The sequence below is a fragment of the Peromyscus californicus genome, unplaced genomic scaffold, assembly GCF_007827085.1.
Source record: "Peromyscus californicus insignis strain IS unplaced genomic scaffold, ASM782708v3 Scaffold_14__1_contigs__length_90479793_seg_2, whole genome shotgun sequence".
Lineage (NCBI taxonomy): Eukaryota > Metazoa > Chordata > Mammalia > Rodentia > Cricetidae > Peromyscus > Peromyscus californicus.
Genome location: NW_026294436.1, coordinates 26,266,506 through 26,280,462, shown reverse-complemented (window position 1 = coordinate 26,280,462; position 13,957 = coordinate 26,266,506). Strand labels below are relative to the sequence as shown.

Below are 13,957 nucleotides of genomic sequence, written 5' to 3'. Positions count from 1 at the left end.
CTCGAAGTTCTAGCTAGAGCAATAAGACAACAAATGGAGATCAAGAGGATACAAATTGGAAAGGAAGTCAAACTTTTGCTATTTGTAGACGATATGATAGTATACATAAGTGACCCCAAAAATTCTACCAGGGAACTCCTACAGCTAATAAACAGCTTTATTAATGTGGCAAGTTACAAGATTAACTCAAAAAAAAAAAAATCAGTAGCCCTCCTATATACAAATGATAAACGGGCTGAGAAAGAAATCAGGGAAACATCACCCTTTACAATAGTAACAAATAATATAAAATACCTTGGGGTAACTCTAATTAAGCAAGTGAAATACCTGTATGACAAGAACTTTAAGTCTCTGAAGAAAGAAATTGAAGAAGATATCAGAAAATGGAAAGATCTTCCATGCTCATGGGTAGGTAGGATTAACATAGTAAAAATGGCAATCTTACCAAAAGCAATCTACATATGCAATGCAATCCCCATCAAAATCCCAGTACAATTCTTCACAGACCTGGAAAGAACAATACTCAACTTCATATGGAAAAATAAAAATCCCAGGATAGCTAAAAGAATCCTATACAATAAAGTAACCTTTGGAGGCACCACCATCCCTGACCTCAAGCTCTACTATAGAGGTATAGTAATAAAATCAGCTTGGTATTGGAATAAAAACCAACATGTGGACCAATGGAATCAAACTGAAGACCCTGACATTAATTCACTCACCTATGAACACCTGATTTTTTACAAAGAAGCCACAACTATAAAATGGAAACATTCAACAAATGGTGCTGGCATAACTGAATGTCAATATGTAGAAGACTGCAAGTAGATCATATCTATCACCATGCACAAAACTCAAGTCCAAGTGGATCAAAGACCTCAACATAAATCTAATTACACTGAACCTGATAAGAGAAAGTAGGAAATAGCCTTGAACGCATTGGCACAGGAGACCACTTCCTACATATAACACCAGTAGTACAGACACTGAGAGCAACAATTAATAAATGGGACCTCCTGAAACTGAGAAGCCTCTGTAAGACAAAGGACATAGTAAATAAGACAAAACAACAGCCTACAGAATGGCAAAAGATCTTCACCAACCCCACATCTGAAAGAGGGCTGATCTCTAAAATATATAAAGAATTCAAGGAACTAGACATCAAAATACCAAACAATCTAATTAAAAAAATGCGCTATAGAGCTAAACAGAATTCTCAACAGAAGAATCTCAAATGTCCAAAAGACATTTAAGGAATTACTCAACATCGTTAGTCATAAGGGAAATGCAAATCAAAATGACTCTGAGATACCATCTTACACCTGTCAGAATGGCTAAGATCAAAAACACTAAAGACAGTTTATGTTGGAGAGGATGTGTAACAAGGGGAACATTCTTCCACTGTTGGTGGGAGTACAAACTTGTATAGCCACTTTGGAAATCAGTATGGTGGTTTCTCAGAAAATTGGGAATCACTCTACCTCAAGACCCAATGATACCACTCTTGGGTATCTACCCAAGGGAGCTCAAGCAAACCACAAGGACACGTGCTCAACTATGTTCATATCAGCATTATTCATAATAGCCAGAACCTGGAAACAACCTAGATGCCTGCCAATAGAAGAATGGATAAAGAAAGTGTGATACATATACACAATGGAGTATTCCTCAGCCTTAAAAAACAGTGACATCAAGATCTCCCATGGGGAGTCAGCAGAGCCCGGCTTGATTTGGGGGATGTGGGGATGTGGGGTGGCTTGGGAGGGAGGGCTGGAGGGTGGGAGGAGGGAGGAGGTGGGATCTGTGGGTGGTATGTAGAGTGAGTAGAAAAATTCTTAATAAAGAAAAACGAAAAAAATACACTGTGGACATGAATGAAAAAAAAAACAATGACATCATGAAATTTGCAGGCAAATGGATAGAACTAGAAAATATCATCCTGAGTGAGATAATCCAGACTCAGAAAGACAACTCACTCATAAGTGCATAATAGTTGTAAAACAAAGGATAACCAGATTACAACTCACAGCTCCAAAGAAGCTAGGAAACAAGGAGGATCCTAAGAGGGATGTATTGATCACCTTGGGAAGGAGAAACAGAGGAAATCCAGATGAGTAAACTGAGGATGGGGATGGGGGGGGGGCAATAGAGGATAGGGAATGGTAATGAGAACATGAGGGAATGGGATGGTTGAGCTGGGAGACAGATGGAGTGGGAGAGCGATGAAGGAGATATATTGATAGAGGGAGACATTACGGGGTAAGGGAGAAACTTGGTACTAGGGAATCCACAAGGATGACTCCAGATTAGACTACTTAGCAACAGTGGTGAGGGTGCCTGAACTAGCCTCCCTGGTAATCAAATTGGTGAATATCCTAACTGTCATCATAGAGCCTTCATGCAGTAACTGATGGAAACAGAGCAGAGATCCACAACCATACACCAGGCAGAGCTCTGGGAGTTCAGTTGAAGAGAGGGAAGAGGGATTACATGAGCAAATGGGGGTCAAGATCATGAAAGGGAAATCTAAAGAGACAACTGAATCAAGCTCAAAGGAACTCACAAACTTTAGACCGACAGCTGTGGAACCTGAATGGGACCGGACTAGACCCTCTGCAGACAGGAGACAGATGTGTAGCTGGGTCTGTTTGAGGGTCCCCTGGCAGTGTAATCAGGATCTATACCTGGTGCATGAGCTGGTTTTCTGGATCCCGTTACCTATGGTCAGACACCTTGCTCAGACTTGATAAAGTGGGGAGGGGCTTGGTCCTGCTTCAACTGAATGTACCAGGCTTAGCTGTGCCCCTCATGGGAGAACTTACCCTGTTAGAGGAGGGCATGATGGGTGGGAGGAGGAAAGGGGAGGGGGGGGCGGTTAGTGGGAGGAGGGATGAGAGAGGGATTTGTGGTTGGTATGTAAAATGAATCTTAAAAAAATTTTTTTAAAAAGAATTGCACAATAAAAAGAAAAAAGAAGTTCAACCTAATTCATTTTACAGTGAGGAAATTGTGACTTTGGGTGTTTAGTTAATTATGATTTAATTAACAGGTAATAATAAAAATTGAGTTTGGATAAAAAAAATCAAATGCACTATATATAACTAGTGTTACAATACCCTAATAGGGTTAAATATTTTTTTGCTACTTTTATTTTTCTATGCTAGTTCATTGTAAGGAAAAAAAAAAAACTACTAGCAATAAAAGCCCACAACAAAATAAAATTATAAATGAAAACTATAAAATTATAACAAAATCTAATTGCACAAAAGCAAAAAACTGATAATCTACAAGTCATTTTAATTGGTTGGTTTTAAAAACATAGCTGTGGGGACTAGAGACCTAGCTCACTAGTAAAGTGTATGCTTTGAGCAGCCTAAGTTGCCAAGCATGGTGGCAGGAACCTTAACTTAAAAAGATAAACTTTTCTTGAAAAGTGGAAATCATAGATTTTTCAAGCAGCTCATTAAAAATAATGGAGAATTTTTCCTCTACAAGCCAGCACTTATCCTTAGAAAAAAAATAAGAACTTTACTTCTATATTATAACAAAATGGAGTAAGTACAAGAATTGAAGAGGGGCTGGGCGGTGGTGGTGCATGCCTTTAATCCCAGCACTCAGGAGGCAGAGGCAGGCGGATCTGTGTGAGTTCGAGGCCAGCCTGGTCTCCAAAGCGAGTTCCAGGAAAGGCGCAAAGCTACACAGAGAAACCTTGTCTCGAAAAACCAAAAAAAAAAAAAAAAAAAAGAATTGAAAGAAAGTCCTTCTATAGGCAGAGGGGTAACGGTTTCTGAAGTGCCAGGACTCCTGATGATGCAGCCAATCTCGATTAGCCTTTCCCTGAAGACCTTCCTTACTTGTTACCAAGGGATTTGTGCAGACCTCCTCAGCTAATTGTTTTCACAGCTTTTGAGGGTCTACTCAATGAAAAGGACAGTAATCATAGTCAGAACGAAACTTTTTAACTCTACCTTGACAGCAAAGAGAAAAACGAAAGAAAGAAAGAAAGAAAAAAGAGTAAAATACAAAGGTGTGCCTACACATAACCATATACATATTGAGTACAATTCTAAGGATGCTTTTAGAGTGTTTTCTGTGAATGTTTAAGCAAAACAGTTCATTATTGCAACAGAAATGTAGTTAGCTCCACTCTCTCTAAACATACATATGAAAAATAAAATGCATATTAAAATGGCTGAAAGGAAGCAATTAGAAAATTCCCATCAATGTACAACTCCTAATCTCAAAACACAGAATGCCAAACCCCAAACATATTTTGCAAAGACTGCCAAAAGTCTATTAAAAACGTGTAACAGAAAGTTTCTGAAATGCGTCTACGGATGGCAGGTGCACGCGCTTTGGTTCATCACCCCGAGCAAGTTACTGCCCACTTTTGCCATGTATTCACACAAATCACACAGCACCAAAGCCCATCCACAGTCAAGACGAGGAGTTGACTTGGTGTCAGGGTCCTGCTCTAATCCCAGCCCTACCCTGCAAAGGGAGTGTCCCAGAATCAAAACAGGAAGTTGACCTAGGGTTGGAGTGCCTTCATCTCCCAGCCCCACATAAACAGCAGAATACCCCACCGTCACGGCTGGGAGCTGACTTAGTTTTTCTCCGAGTTTCTCGCTGTATGCCAAGGGCGCCACGCCACGGGGACGTGCCCCTCACACCCACCTTCAGCTCACAGCGGCTCGGCACCACGCTGAAGCCCTGGCCTGCGGCGCGCAGCAGCCACAGCTCCACCTGCAGAGGCTCCTCGTGCGGGTTTTGCAGGACCAGAGACCGCGTCCGTGAGGTGCCCACGCGGACGTCCCCAAAGCAGAGGAACGGAGCGGCACAGAAGTGGCTGAGCAACAGCACCGGCGGGGACGAATCCCCCGTCTCCGGATCCCGGGGCGCGCGCCGCCCGCTCTCCTCCGGGTTGTAAGCGGCTTGCCGGGTCGCCATGGCAGCCGCCCCGCTCCGGGCGGTCTGCTACCCGCTGCCCGCGTCCCGCCGCCAGCCCAGAAAGCGGGGATCAGGACAAAGATCAGAAAGCCACAGACCACCAAACCCCGAGCAAAGTAGCCTAGCCGCTTTTGCTACGGTTCAAATATCTGGCCTCCACCAATGGCAGCTCCGAGAACCGCCTTGCTAGCGCACCAATCAGAGAGCAGATCACTGCCCCCTCGCGAGCTGGCCAATCAGTGAGTAGACAACCGCCCACATCTACTAAAGAACCAATGAGTGAGCGAGAGCTCCTGGCCAATGGGACCGCGGCGCCTTGTTTAAATGATGGCCAGACTGTCACGGCTGCTTGGAGATTGAAAAGGCAGCAAAATTCCGTGAATTGGCTTAGAAATGAAATTGCCTTTGATGTTTTAAATACGCTACGATGGAGGAAAAGGTATCATCACCGTGTCCAACCCACGGCTGCATACGGTCCAGAATAACTGACTGAAACTTGTGAACCACAGTTTCCCGGGAAGAACTGGCACCTTTAACAAATGCTGGGCAAGACGGAGAATTAGAAAGTCAGATTATGGAAAGGTTAGAAATTGGAGGTCAAATCTAATAATTGTTGGGGAACATCGTTTGCCCTCTTAATAGCCATGTCTTGTCATCCTTTGTAAGTGACCTAACAGCATTGTGACCATTGTGTAAATTAACTCTAACGTACAGAGTACTGGTTTTCCAACCCTGACTACTGCCAGCATCCGCGGCTGTGACAGGTTTCCCTTTTGCCTTAACATACCTATTTAATGTTTCCACCTATTATTTGAAAAATGCCTTTGAGTACTGTAAAAACTTCATCAAATTGTTACCACGTTGGAACATGGAATTTGGAATAACCTAGAAATATGTCCCTATGCCATGGTCACTCATATTTGACTTCTGAATAAGCTGATAAAATGGGACCAAAAGAAAAAGACACTTTTGAGGTGAGAATTTTGATTTTCTGTCAGTAGAGTCAATATGAGTTTTGCTTTTTTATAACTTGTGCGGTTTACCAGTATTTTGCCACTGTGTCAGAAAGTTTGACACTCCTGCTTGCCACACATAACCAGACACAACTGTTAAGTCAGCCAAGAAATTTTATATAAACCATGCCTTCTTATCTGATATGCCTGCCCAGAATTAATCGGCTTTCCTCTGTACATTTACTGGGCTGAACAGAGATGTAAAGAAAACTGTTAGCATGTTGTTGGGTTGTTTTGTTTTTAGACAGGGCCTTGCTCCATAGCCATGATCAAATTGTGATGGCCCAATGAGAGCTGTAACAGAAATGGAGATTAGTTTGTAAGGTTTAAGTGGCATCCTATAGAGGCACTAACATTTTACAGCAAGCATTTCTCCCCAAAAACAGAATGAATAGTTGCAGGAATGAGCAAGAGAGAGGTTAAGAATGCTCATTTTTAATTATATATAGGATATCTTATTTCACTAATAGAGTTTAGCTACACTTTAGACTTCTCCAAAATCAATGACTATTTCAAACAAAATAGTCACCACTGATACTTGAATTTATATAAAACACTTAAAATTTAAGGTCTACTAATGTATATATTTAATAATATATACATATATAAATAATGTATTTTAAATAATATGTAATTGATTAGAATTATGTTTCAAAAATGTCCCCAAGATATTTGGTGTTCTACTTATTCATGGTTTTCATTTTATAGAGGCATGCAGAACACTGTGTTCCGTACTCTGAAAACAATTTGAAAGGAACCTGGATATGCTTTACTAGGACCAAAGAACTCTGTTTATTTAAAATATCAAAATAACACAAAGAACAAATTCAATATGCAAGATGACGCCTACTACTCACAAAGAACTGAATTTCTGCTCTAAAGACATTCACACTTAAGAAACACAAGACAAACAAAATATCTACTAAACTCGACATTTAACATACAATGGAAAATAATGAATTCTGATATTTTAGATTATCCTTTGTAATTACTTTTAAATGTCCTTAATTAAAAACAAAAGTTATGATTTGAAACAGAAAACAAAAGCATTTTCATTTTAATATGCATCATCCCTCCCTTAAACAGAACAGTTTTGACACAACATAGAGCAACTAAACACCCAGCTTGTGTAATGTTTTGGCAATCACTCTCATCAACTGTAATACAGTTTTACTTACAAGGAGAAAAGTCTGATTGTTGAATAAAGGACTTTCTATAATTACACCACAGTACATTATTCATTTTATGCAAGCAGGAACATCAAACAGAGAGGCATGGTGACAGTGAGATGTGCACATGCTCTTCATGCCAGACATTTCAAAATCTCCAGCAGGAACACAAGCATTGAAATTACTTGGCTTTACTTAAGAATCTGAAATGCTTTTATAAAGGTTTTCATCTTTGAATAACATCTATTCTCCAAATAACATCCTTAAATTCTCTCTAAATAAATGGCTGCAGAGACTAACTGGTTTGGGGATCTTTCAAAGGACAGACTCAAGATCAATATACAGCAAGTTAAAACATAAACACACCTTCTCTACAAAATCATCCCTCCTCTCATCTTCCACACTATCTAATCCTATTGCTTTTATCATAGTGATCTACTTCCAAAGAGGAAGCGCAGAAAGCATGCTGATACCACAGCGGAAGTATCGTAAGTAAAAATTGTATAAATATGGGAGGATACCCAAAAAAGGAACACTTGCAGAAAACTTAAAAGAGAAATGTGCAAAAGAAATGAGTGGAATATGTAGAACTGTCTAGTTCCTATATGCTGTGTAGAAAATTATTCTCATCCATTATTCACGCTAATAGGTAACATTTAACGTAATTCCACTTAAAGATTTAGAAACACTACTTACTCCTTATTAAATAATTCATTTTCAGTCTTTTTCAATTTGGCACTAAATCTTAAAATGTCCAAACATGACTCTGTTGAAAGGTCGTGCTTTTTTCTGAGTCATCAACTCAAGTTCTGCGTAGACTGGGATGCTGCTGCTCCCTAAGAGCAGCTCTTCTCACACCATCAATCATGTTCAGTTCAGGGAAAGTGAACTAAGTCTTCAGTGCAGAGCTGTGTGCTCATGACAACAAGTTACTTAAGAGAGCAATCAGAGATAGAGGGTGACATGAGGGGCAGAGGTACTATTCCTGCTGTTAGATTGTTCTAAGCATGTAGACAGGCTGAGGAGTGACTCCAGTAACCATTAAGGCCACAGTAGAAACTTTAAAAAAATGACATGTAAATCATAAAAACCAATGTTCACACTGTCACTTAATGCCAATTTTCTAAGTTAACATAAAACTATGTAAAAGGCTGCCCAGCCAGCAGGCAACACAAACATAAGACTCAGAACCAAAAAATAAAACAAAACAAACAAGCCATTTATTTACCAGTACACTCTAGGGAGCCAAAACAACACTACAAAACTACAAATCTCTGAAAAAGTACGAAGTACTCAATCCAGAAAAGACGGTCTAAAAGAACACTCTTAAAGAACTAATGCTCCAAACCTCTTCTGTCAATAATAAATTAGAGTGATATGGTAAGAACAACATTCAAGTTCATAAACATACCAGGTTAATTGTGTTGAATTAGGATGTGATTGAGTGAAAACAATGGATGGTATTTATTAGCCCTTAACACTTTATAGTCACTCCACAAAGGTGTTTTTGACACTTTTTAAGGTTGAGAGAAATTAGTACACTTCTTTTATGCTACCATCACTTAAAAGGCAGTCACTTTATTAAAGCACCAGTTGAAAATGCTAGTTATATTCCTCTTTTCCCCAGCAGTAAAGGTCTAAATTAAAAGTCTGCAAACTGTACTACTTTTGTAGTTGCTTGAAGGTGTCTTGCTGGCCTAAGGAACAAACCCTATGGTTAAGTGGTATTTTAGGCTGCCAAAACCAAAGAGTTTCTTATAAAAATAACTTCATCTTGATCTGGAGAAAAAAAAAAATCTAAGGCAGAAATTATTTTTGTAATGTAGTGTAAAATATAAGCTTATTATTCAATAGTGTTCATTAAAAAACTGCATCCAACTAAACTGAGAGAAATGAGTATTCTAACTTGTAACTGGCTGGTCAGTGTGACTGTTCCCAGAGTAGTTTCCCTACTTATTTTATACACATAAACACAAACATTTAATACTTAATCTCAGTATTCAAACTAACAATTGTTTTTAAATCTATTATCCAAGGACTTCAACTGTGCTTCTTTGGACAAAGATATAGTCAAACAACAAAGAATTTAAATTCTTTTAAACTACCCAATACCTACTCAAAATCTTTGGTGCATTAAGTCGGCGATAGTAAGTTAATAAATTTCTGTACTCAATAACTTATTCAATTTACAGATTAAGTGCTAACTGTTATCTATCAAAAATTAATTTAAAACAATAAATTATACTCACAAAATAAAATATTCACAATGAGGCTAAACTTAGTTGTGAGATTCAAAATTTTAAGCTTAGTTACAAAATAATGATTTTAGAGTCATAGAAAGGTGAACTAAGAAGAGTGGGGCTCATTTTATAATTTTCGTGCCTACTTTGAGAGCTAATATACATTCAGTTCATCCAAATCCATGTTCTTACATTTTTGGAAACTAGAGGAAGCAAAGTAATTTTCCCACTATTGTGGTTTTACTTATTTCTTCTAAGCATTATATTGACTACTTCTAGACTGCATTAGGAACAAAAGAATGTAGTGCCTGGCACATAGTATGCATTCATTAATGCTACATCTTCTTCTTCTGTGAATTGCAGTCTGCCACCAGAGTTCAATTAGTACTTTCTCTATAACACGGACATACATCATTCCCTTTCTAGTTCAGAACTGCTTACAAGGTTCAAATGAGATAACATGTAAAAATGTTTTCAATAATACAGTATTCCAGCTTATCTACAGTAACAACTAAGTACAATTATACAACTGTATTTCACTTTACATAAGAGCTATATTCTTGAAAAGTCCTAAGTAAACCAATTCCTAAATTAAATCATATATTTAAAGTATTAGAACATCATTATTAAAAGAATCTTAAATACTTTCAAAACCCCAGGTATTATTTTCACTGTGGAAATGTTGTATCCTCCTTTTCTGCCAAAATACACAATATATCATGCACATAACACACATATAGGGCATTTGCCTTTTTTGATAAACCCGAATTTTTCTGCAGTAGCTTATCTCTAAGGCAAACTATATTTATAGGTATGATGTTTTAATTTCAATAGGATATTTAGTTAAAATCTTATCTGCCTTTAGGATAAAAATCATAAATCCGTGTTGATACTTGATTTGAAAGTCTAGGACTCAGTGCCTCAGAGTCCAGCTCCATCATTAGTTCCCATAGAACATTTCCACACGAAGTAAATAAGAATGCTTTAACAATAAGAAATAATATGAAATTAAGTCAACTGGTTCAAAGACAATTACAACCAAACTTCCATAAGTGAGGCAAAACTCAGGTTACCTTTATTATTTATATCAGCTACTTTGGTTAATGCCTCAATTTGCAACATGCTCTTTGTTTGAACATCACTATGGCAACTGTTCCTATAAAGTACCTTCATTTCTTAAGTGCTTAAACATTTTCCTCATTATTGATTAAGTTTTATTCACTAAAAGTTCATTATTTTATTTGTGATATGTTTTCAAAACCCACAAGGGCTAGGCAAGACTTTACAGTTTACACACAAAAAAGTGCTAAAAGCAATTAGGAGTGTAAACAAATTGAAATAGAAAATTTTAAAAACTGCTAATTTTCCAGTAGTTTACATACAAACTGCATGTTAACAGTAAGTCAACTCTGCCTAGTCTAACCCTCAAGCAACCCCACCAGGAAAACCTCATCCTAGGTTAAGTAGAAATTGAGTTAAAAGAGAAAAAAAATGCAAAGTGCACATCTTTAAAGGTATTTTTCTAATTTTGGCAGGCTTTTTCTTCACTTAAATTTCACCAGTGAGGTGTTCCTGTGATTGCTATTTCCTTTCACCAAGCTTTCAATTATTGTCTCATCTAAAAACAAGACTGAAGATTAGAAACAGATCTCATAAGGAAGCAAAATTAAAGTTCTGGCTTGAGTGTAAATCTGTATACAGATAGTAGTGCATTCAGCTGAAAAACTAATTATGTTAAATTTGGGGCAAATTTGAGAATGGGTTTGGCACCTTTTCTGACATTATATATAAAACATCTAGGTTCCATTTCCCTATTTCAGTCAGCCAAATTTTGTAAATGACACTAAATACATTATTTAATTAAACCGTCATCAATTTAGTTACATCTGTCCCTTCTATACTCATCTAGATGCTGAAACATACTGTGAATGTGGAATAAATGACCAAATACAAGACATGCATGTGTCTTGATGGTATCTAGGTAAAACTGTCATATTTTTCATTATTATATATTCAATTAGGTAATCTAATGCCTAGATCTATTTGTATTTATTATTCATCATAGTTGAGTGCAGGTCCAATTATCTGGATTAAAATAATTATCTTACCTTTTATTTAGCATCCTAATCTTATATTTGTTAGCTTTTAGCTTTCAGCTTGTGAAAACCCCAAATATAATGACAAAAATAATGAATAGATGACAAGATAGAAATACCAAGATTTTCTTACATGAACATGTAAGAAATTTCAAATCTCAACTTTGAAAATCTGAATGAAATAATGGTATTTAATTAGTATTAAAAGTTTGCAATTTTGGACATGCTTACACTCCTTCCTATAGGCGACATGGTCCTTCAAACTTCATAGCAATATGGGGAAGGGAGAAAAGAGCTGACTAAAAGTAAACTTTGGCTTGGGGCTCACACCTGGTTGGCTAAGGCAGAAAGATTGCCACAAATTGAGGCCACCCTGGGCTACAGTCGAAGACCCTGTCTCAAAAAAAAAAAAAAAAAAAAGGTAAAGGAATAGAAAAATTCCATTGATGATTTAAAAAATACCTCCACCATTTTCAGCAGCTAATAATCTGAAATTTAAAAATCCATTCAAAATTAGTACTAAATAATCTTTTAAAAAATCATACTTCAAATATTATGACAAAATGTGTCCAAGTATTCAGTCAATAGAAATAAACTTTTCTTGATTTGAAGCTGTTCTGAAGACTTGAGAAACTAGAAAAAAAAAATGAAAAAAAAAATAGCAGCCCTACTAATTGAAAAGCCAGTAGTTTCTGGCTGTCAGCATACAAGCATCAAGGTCTATGGAATGTTTACTCATGAGCGATGCTCACTACTGGACATATTCTGGACAGCAGTTGTGCTATCAAGGCCCAATAATGTTCCAAGATAAGACGGTTCTCTAGGATCTAGCATCTGTTCAGGTCGGACTGGGTGAACTATATTTGCAGGCTGAGGAGTAAGAGTGTATTTTTCCAGAAAAGCTAAATCTGCTGCCCGTGGATAATCAGTTGGCTGCGGCTGTGGTGGCAGAATCTCATGGGATGATGGGGGAAGTGTGGTGGTATGAGGCACCAGATCACTGGATGTGTCAGGCATTTGAACTGGAACCAATGTTACTGGAACACATACTTCTGCAGACACATTCTGTAGCATAGTCTTGGCTTCTGGCTGATAAACTTTGGGCTGGTCCAGATATTGTTTTGTCTCTGCTTGAAAGATCTTATCCTCAGATGAGTACTCTATTGTTGGCAAAGAGACGAGTTTTTCCTCAGAAGTACTGAGAGAATCATCAGGAGATTTTATCCCATGAACATGGTCAATGTGGTATTTCAGCTTGTCCTTCCGCTTAAATGTTGCATTGCAGTGTTGACAATTGAAAGGTCGGGCATCAGAGTGAATAACCAGGTGTTTTGTTAAAGTTTTCTTAATTCTAAAAGACTGATTGCAAATTTGACACTTGTATGGTTTTTCACCTGTGAAAAATAAACAAATATATGAACAAAAGTAAAATTAATGTATAATGTACCCATTTGATAAGATGGTAATTTAAATAGCAAATTTTTCACATGCATACTTGTTAAAACCTTGGTAAAAACAGTAGTATTTTAAGCAATCATAAATGAAGAAAGTCTATCAAATTCATAAAGATAGTGAATTAAACATCAAAATGTTCTGGGCTTAAGTCCTGAATAAACTATTTAGTAGACAGACTTTTAAGCCTAGTTCCCTACCTGCAATGTAGTGCCTAAAAAAGGAAGTAAAGTAACTGCTTAGCCCTATTCTCAGTGTCTTGAGTGCTTAATAAACCTTATTATTGCTTACTATTACTTTATTCCTACTGAAAAAAAAAAAACCACAAAAGTTTTTTGAAACTGAAACATTTGATATCCTTCTACCTATAAACTATATAAAGACCAAAAGAAAAACTCTTAATTGACTTTTGTTTTTGTTTTTGTTTTTTTAGGAGAGGTGAACAAAAAGTAGTAACACTGGTTTCTAACAAGAGATCAAAACTTTTAAATTTCATTGGGGAAAATAATTAAGAATACCAAATCAGTTCCTGATTCTTCTGCAGTTAGGTTCTTACACTGTAGTTTTCTTTTGATTTTTTTATTAAAAAAAAAATTCCTAGCACAACCAAAGTGCTAGGCAGAATAATAACCCCTTAAAGGCATATGCGTTCTAATCCACAGAAGCCATGAATATTTACTTTACACAGTAAAACAGGCTTTGCAGTGTGCTAAAGTTAAAACTAAAAATGGGCAGATTGTGCCGGGCGGTGGTGGCGCACGCCTTTAATCCCAGCACTCGGGAGGCAGAGCCAGAAGGATCTCTATGAGTTCGAGGCCAGCCTGGACTACCAAGTGAGTTCCAGGAAAGGCGCAAAGCTACACAGAGAAACCCTGTCTCGAAAAATCCAAAAAAAAAAAAAAATGGGCAGATTGATTGGATTATCAAGGGAGCCAAATAACTTCAGGAGACTTTAGAAAGTGGCTGATGATTAATGAAGGGTAAGTCAGATGTGACAGAACTCAACTCCAAATTGCTAGCTTTGAAAATGGGAGGGA

At 37.5% G+C, this 13,957-nt stretch overlaps 2 protein-coding genes across 5 annotated transcripts in view; both read right to left on the bottom strand.

The window, feature by feature from the left end:
- Aspm (assembly factor for spindle microtubules) overlaps positions 1 to 6,501 on the bottom strand; it is a 55,169-nt gene extending 48,668 nt beyond the window's left edge. Inside the window, exon 1 of the mRNA XM_052737101.1 lies at positions 4,678 to 6,501. Coding sequence (XP_052593061.1) covers positions 4,678 to 4,950 — 273 coding nt within the window. The 5' untranslated portion in view covers positions 4,951 to 6,501. The remainder of the gene's footprint in view (positions 1 to 4,677) is intronic.
- Positions 6,502 to 6,726: 225 nt separating this feature from the next.
- The window catches only part of Zbtb41 (zinc finger and BTB domain containing 41), a 36,963-nt gene continuing 29,732 nt past the window's right edge, over positions 6,727 to 13,957 (bottom strand). For all 4 annotated transcript variants that reach the window (XM_052737102.1, XM_052737105.1, XM_052737103.1 and 1 more), the window contains exon 11: positions 6,727 to 12,862. In XM_052737102.1, coding sequence (XP_052593062.1) covers positions 12,204 to 12,862 — 659 coding nt within the window. In that variant the 3' untranslated portion in view covers positions 6,727 to 12,203. The remainder of the gene's footprint in view (positions 12,863 to 13,957) is intronic.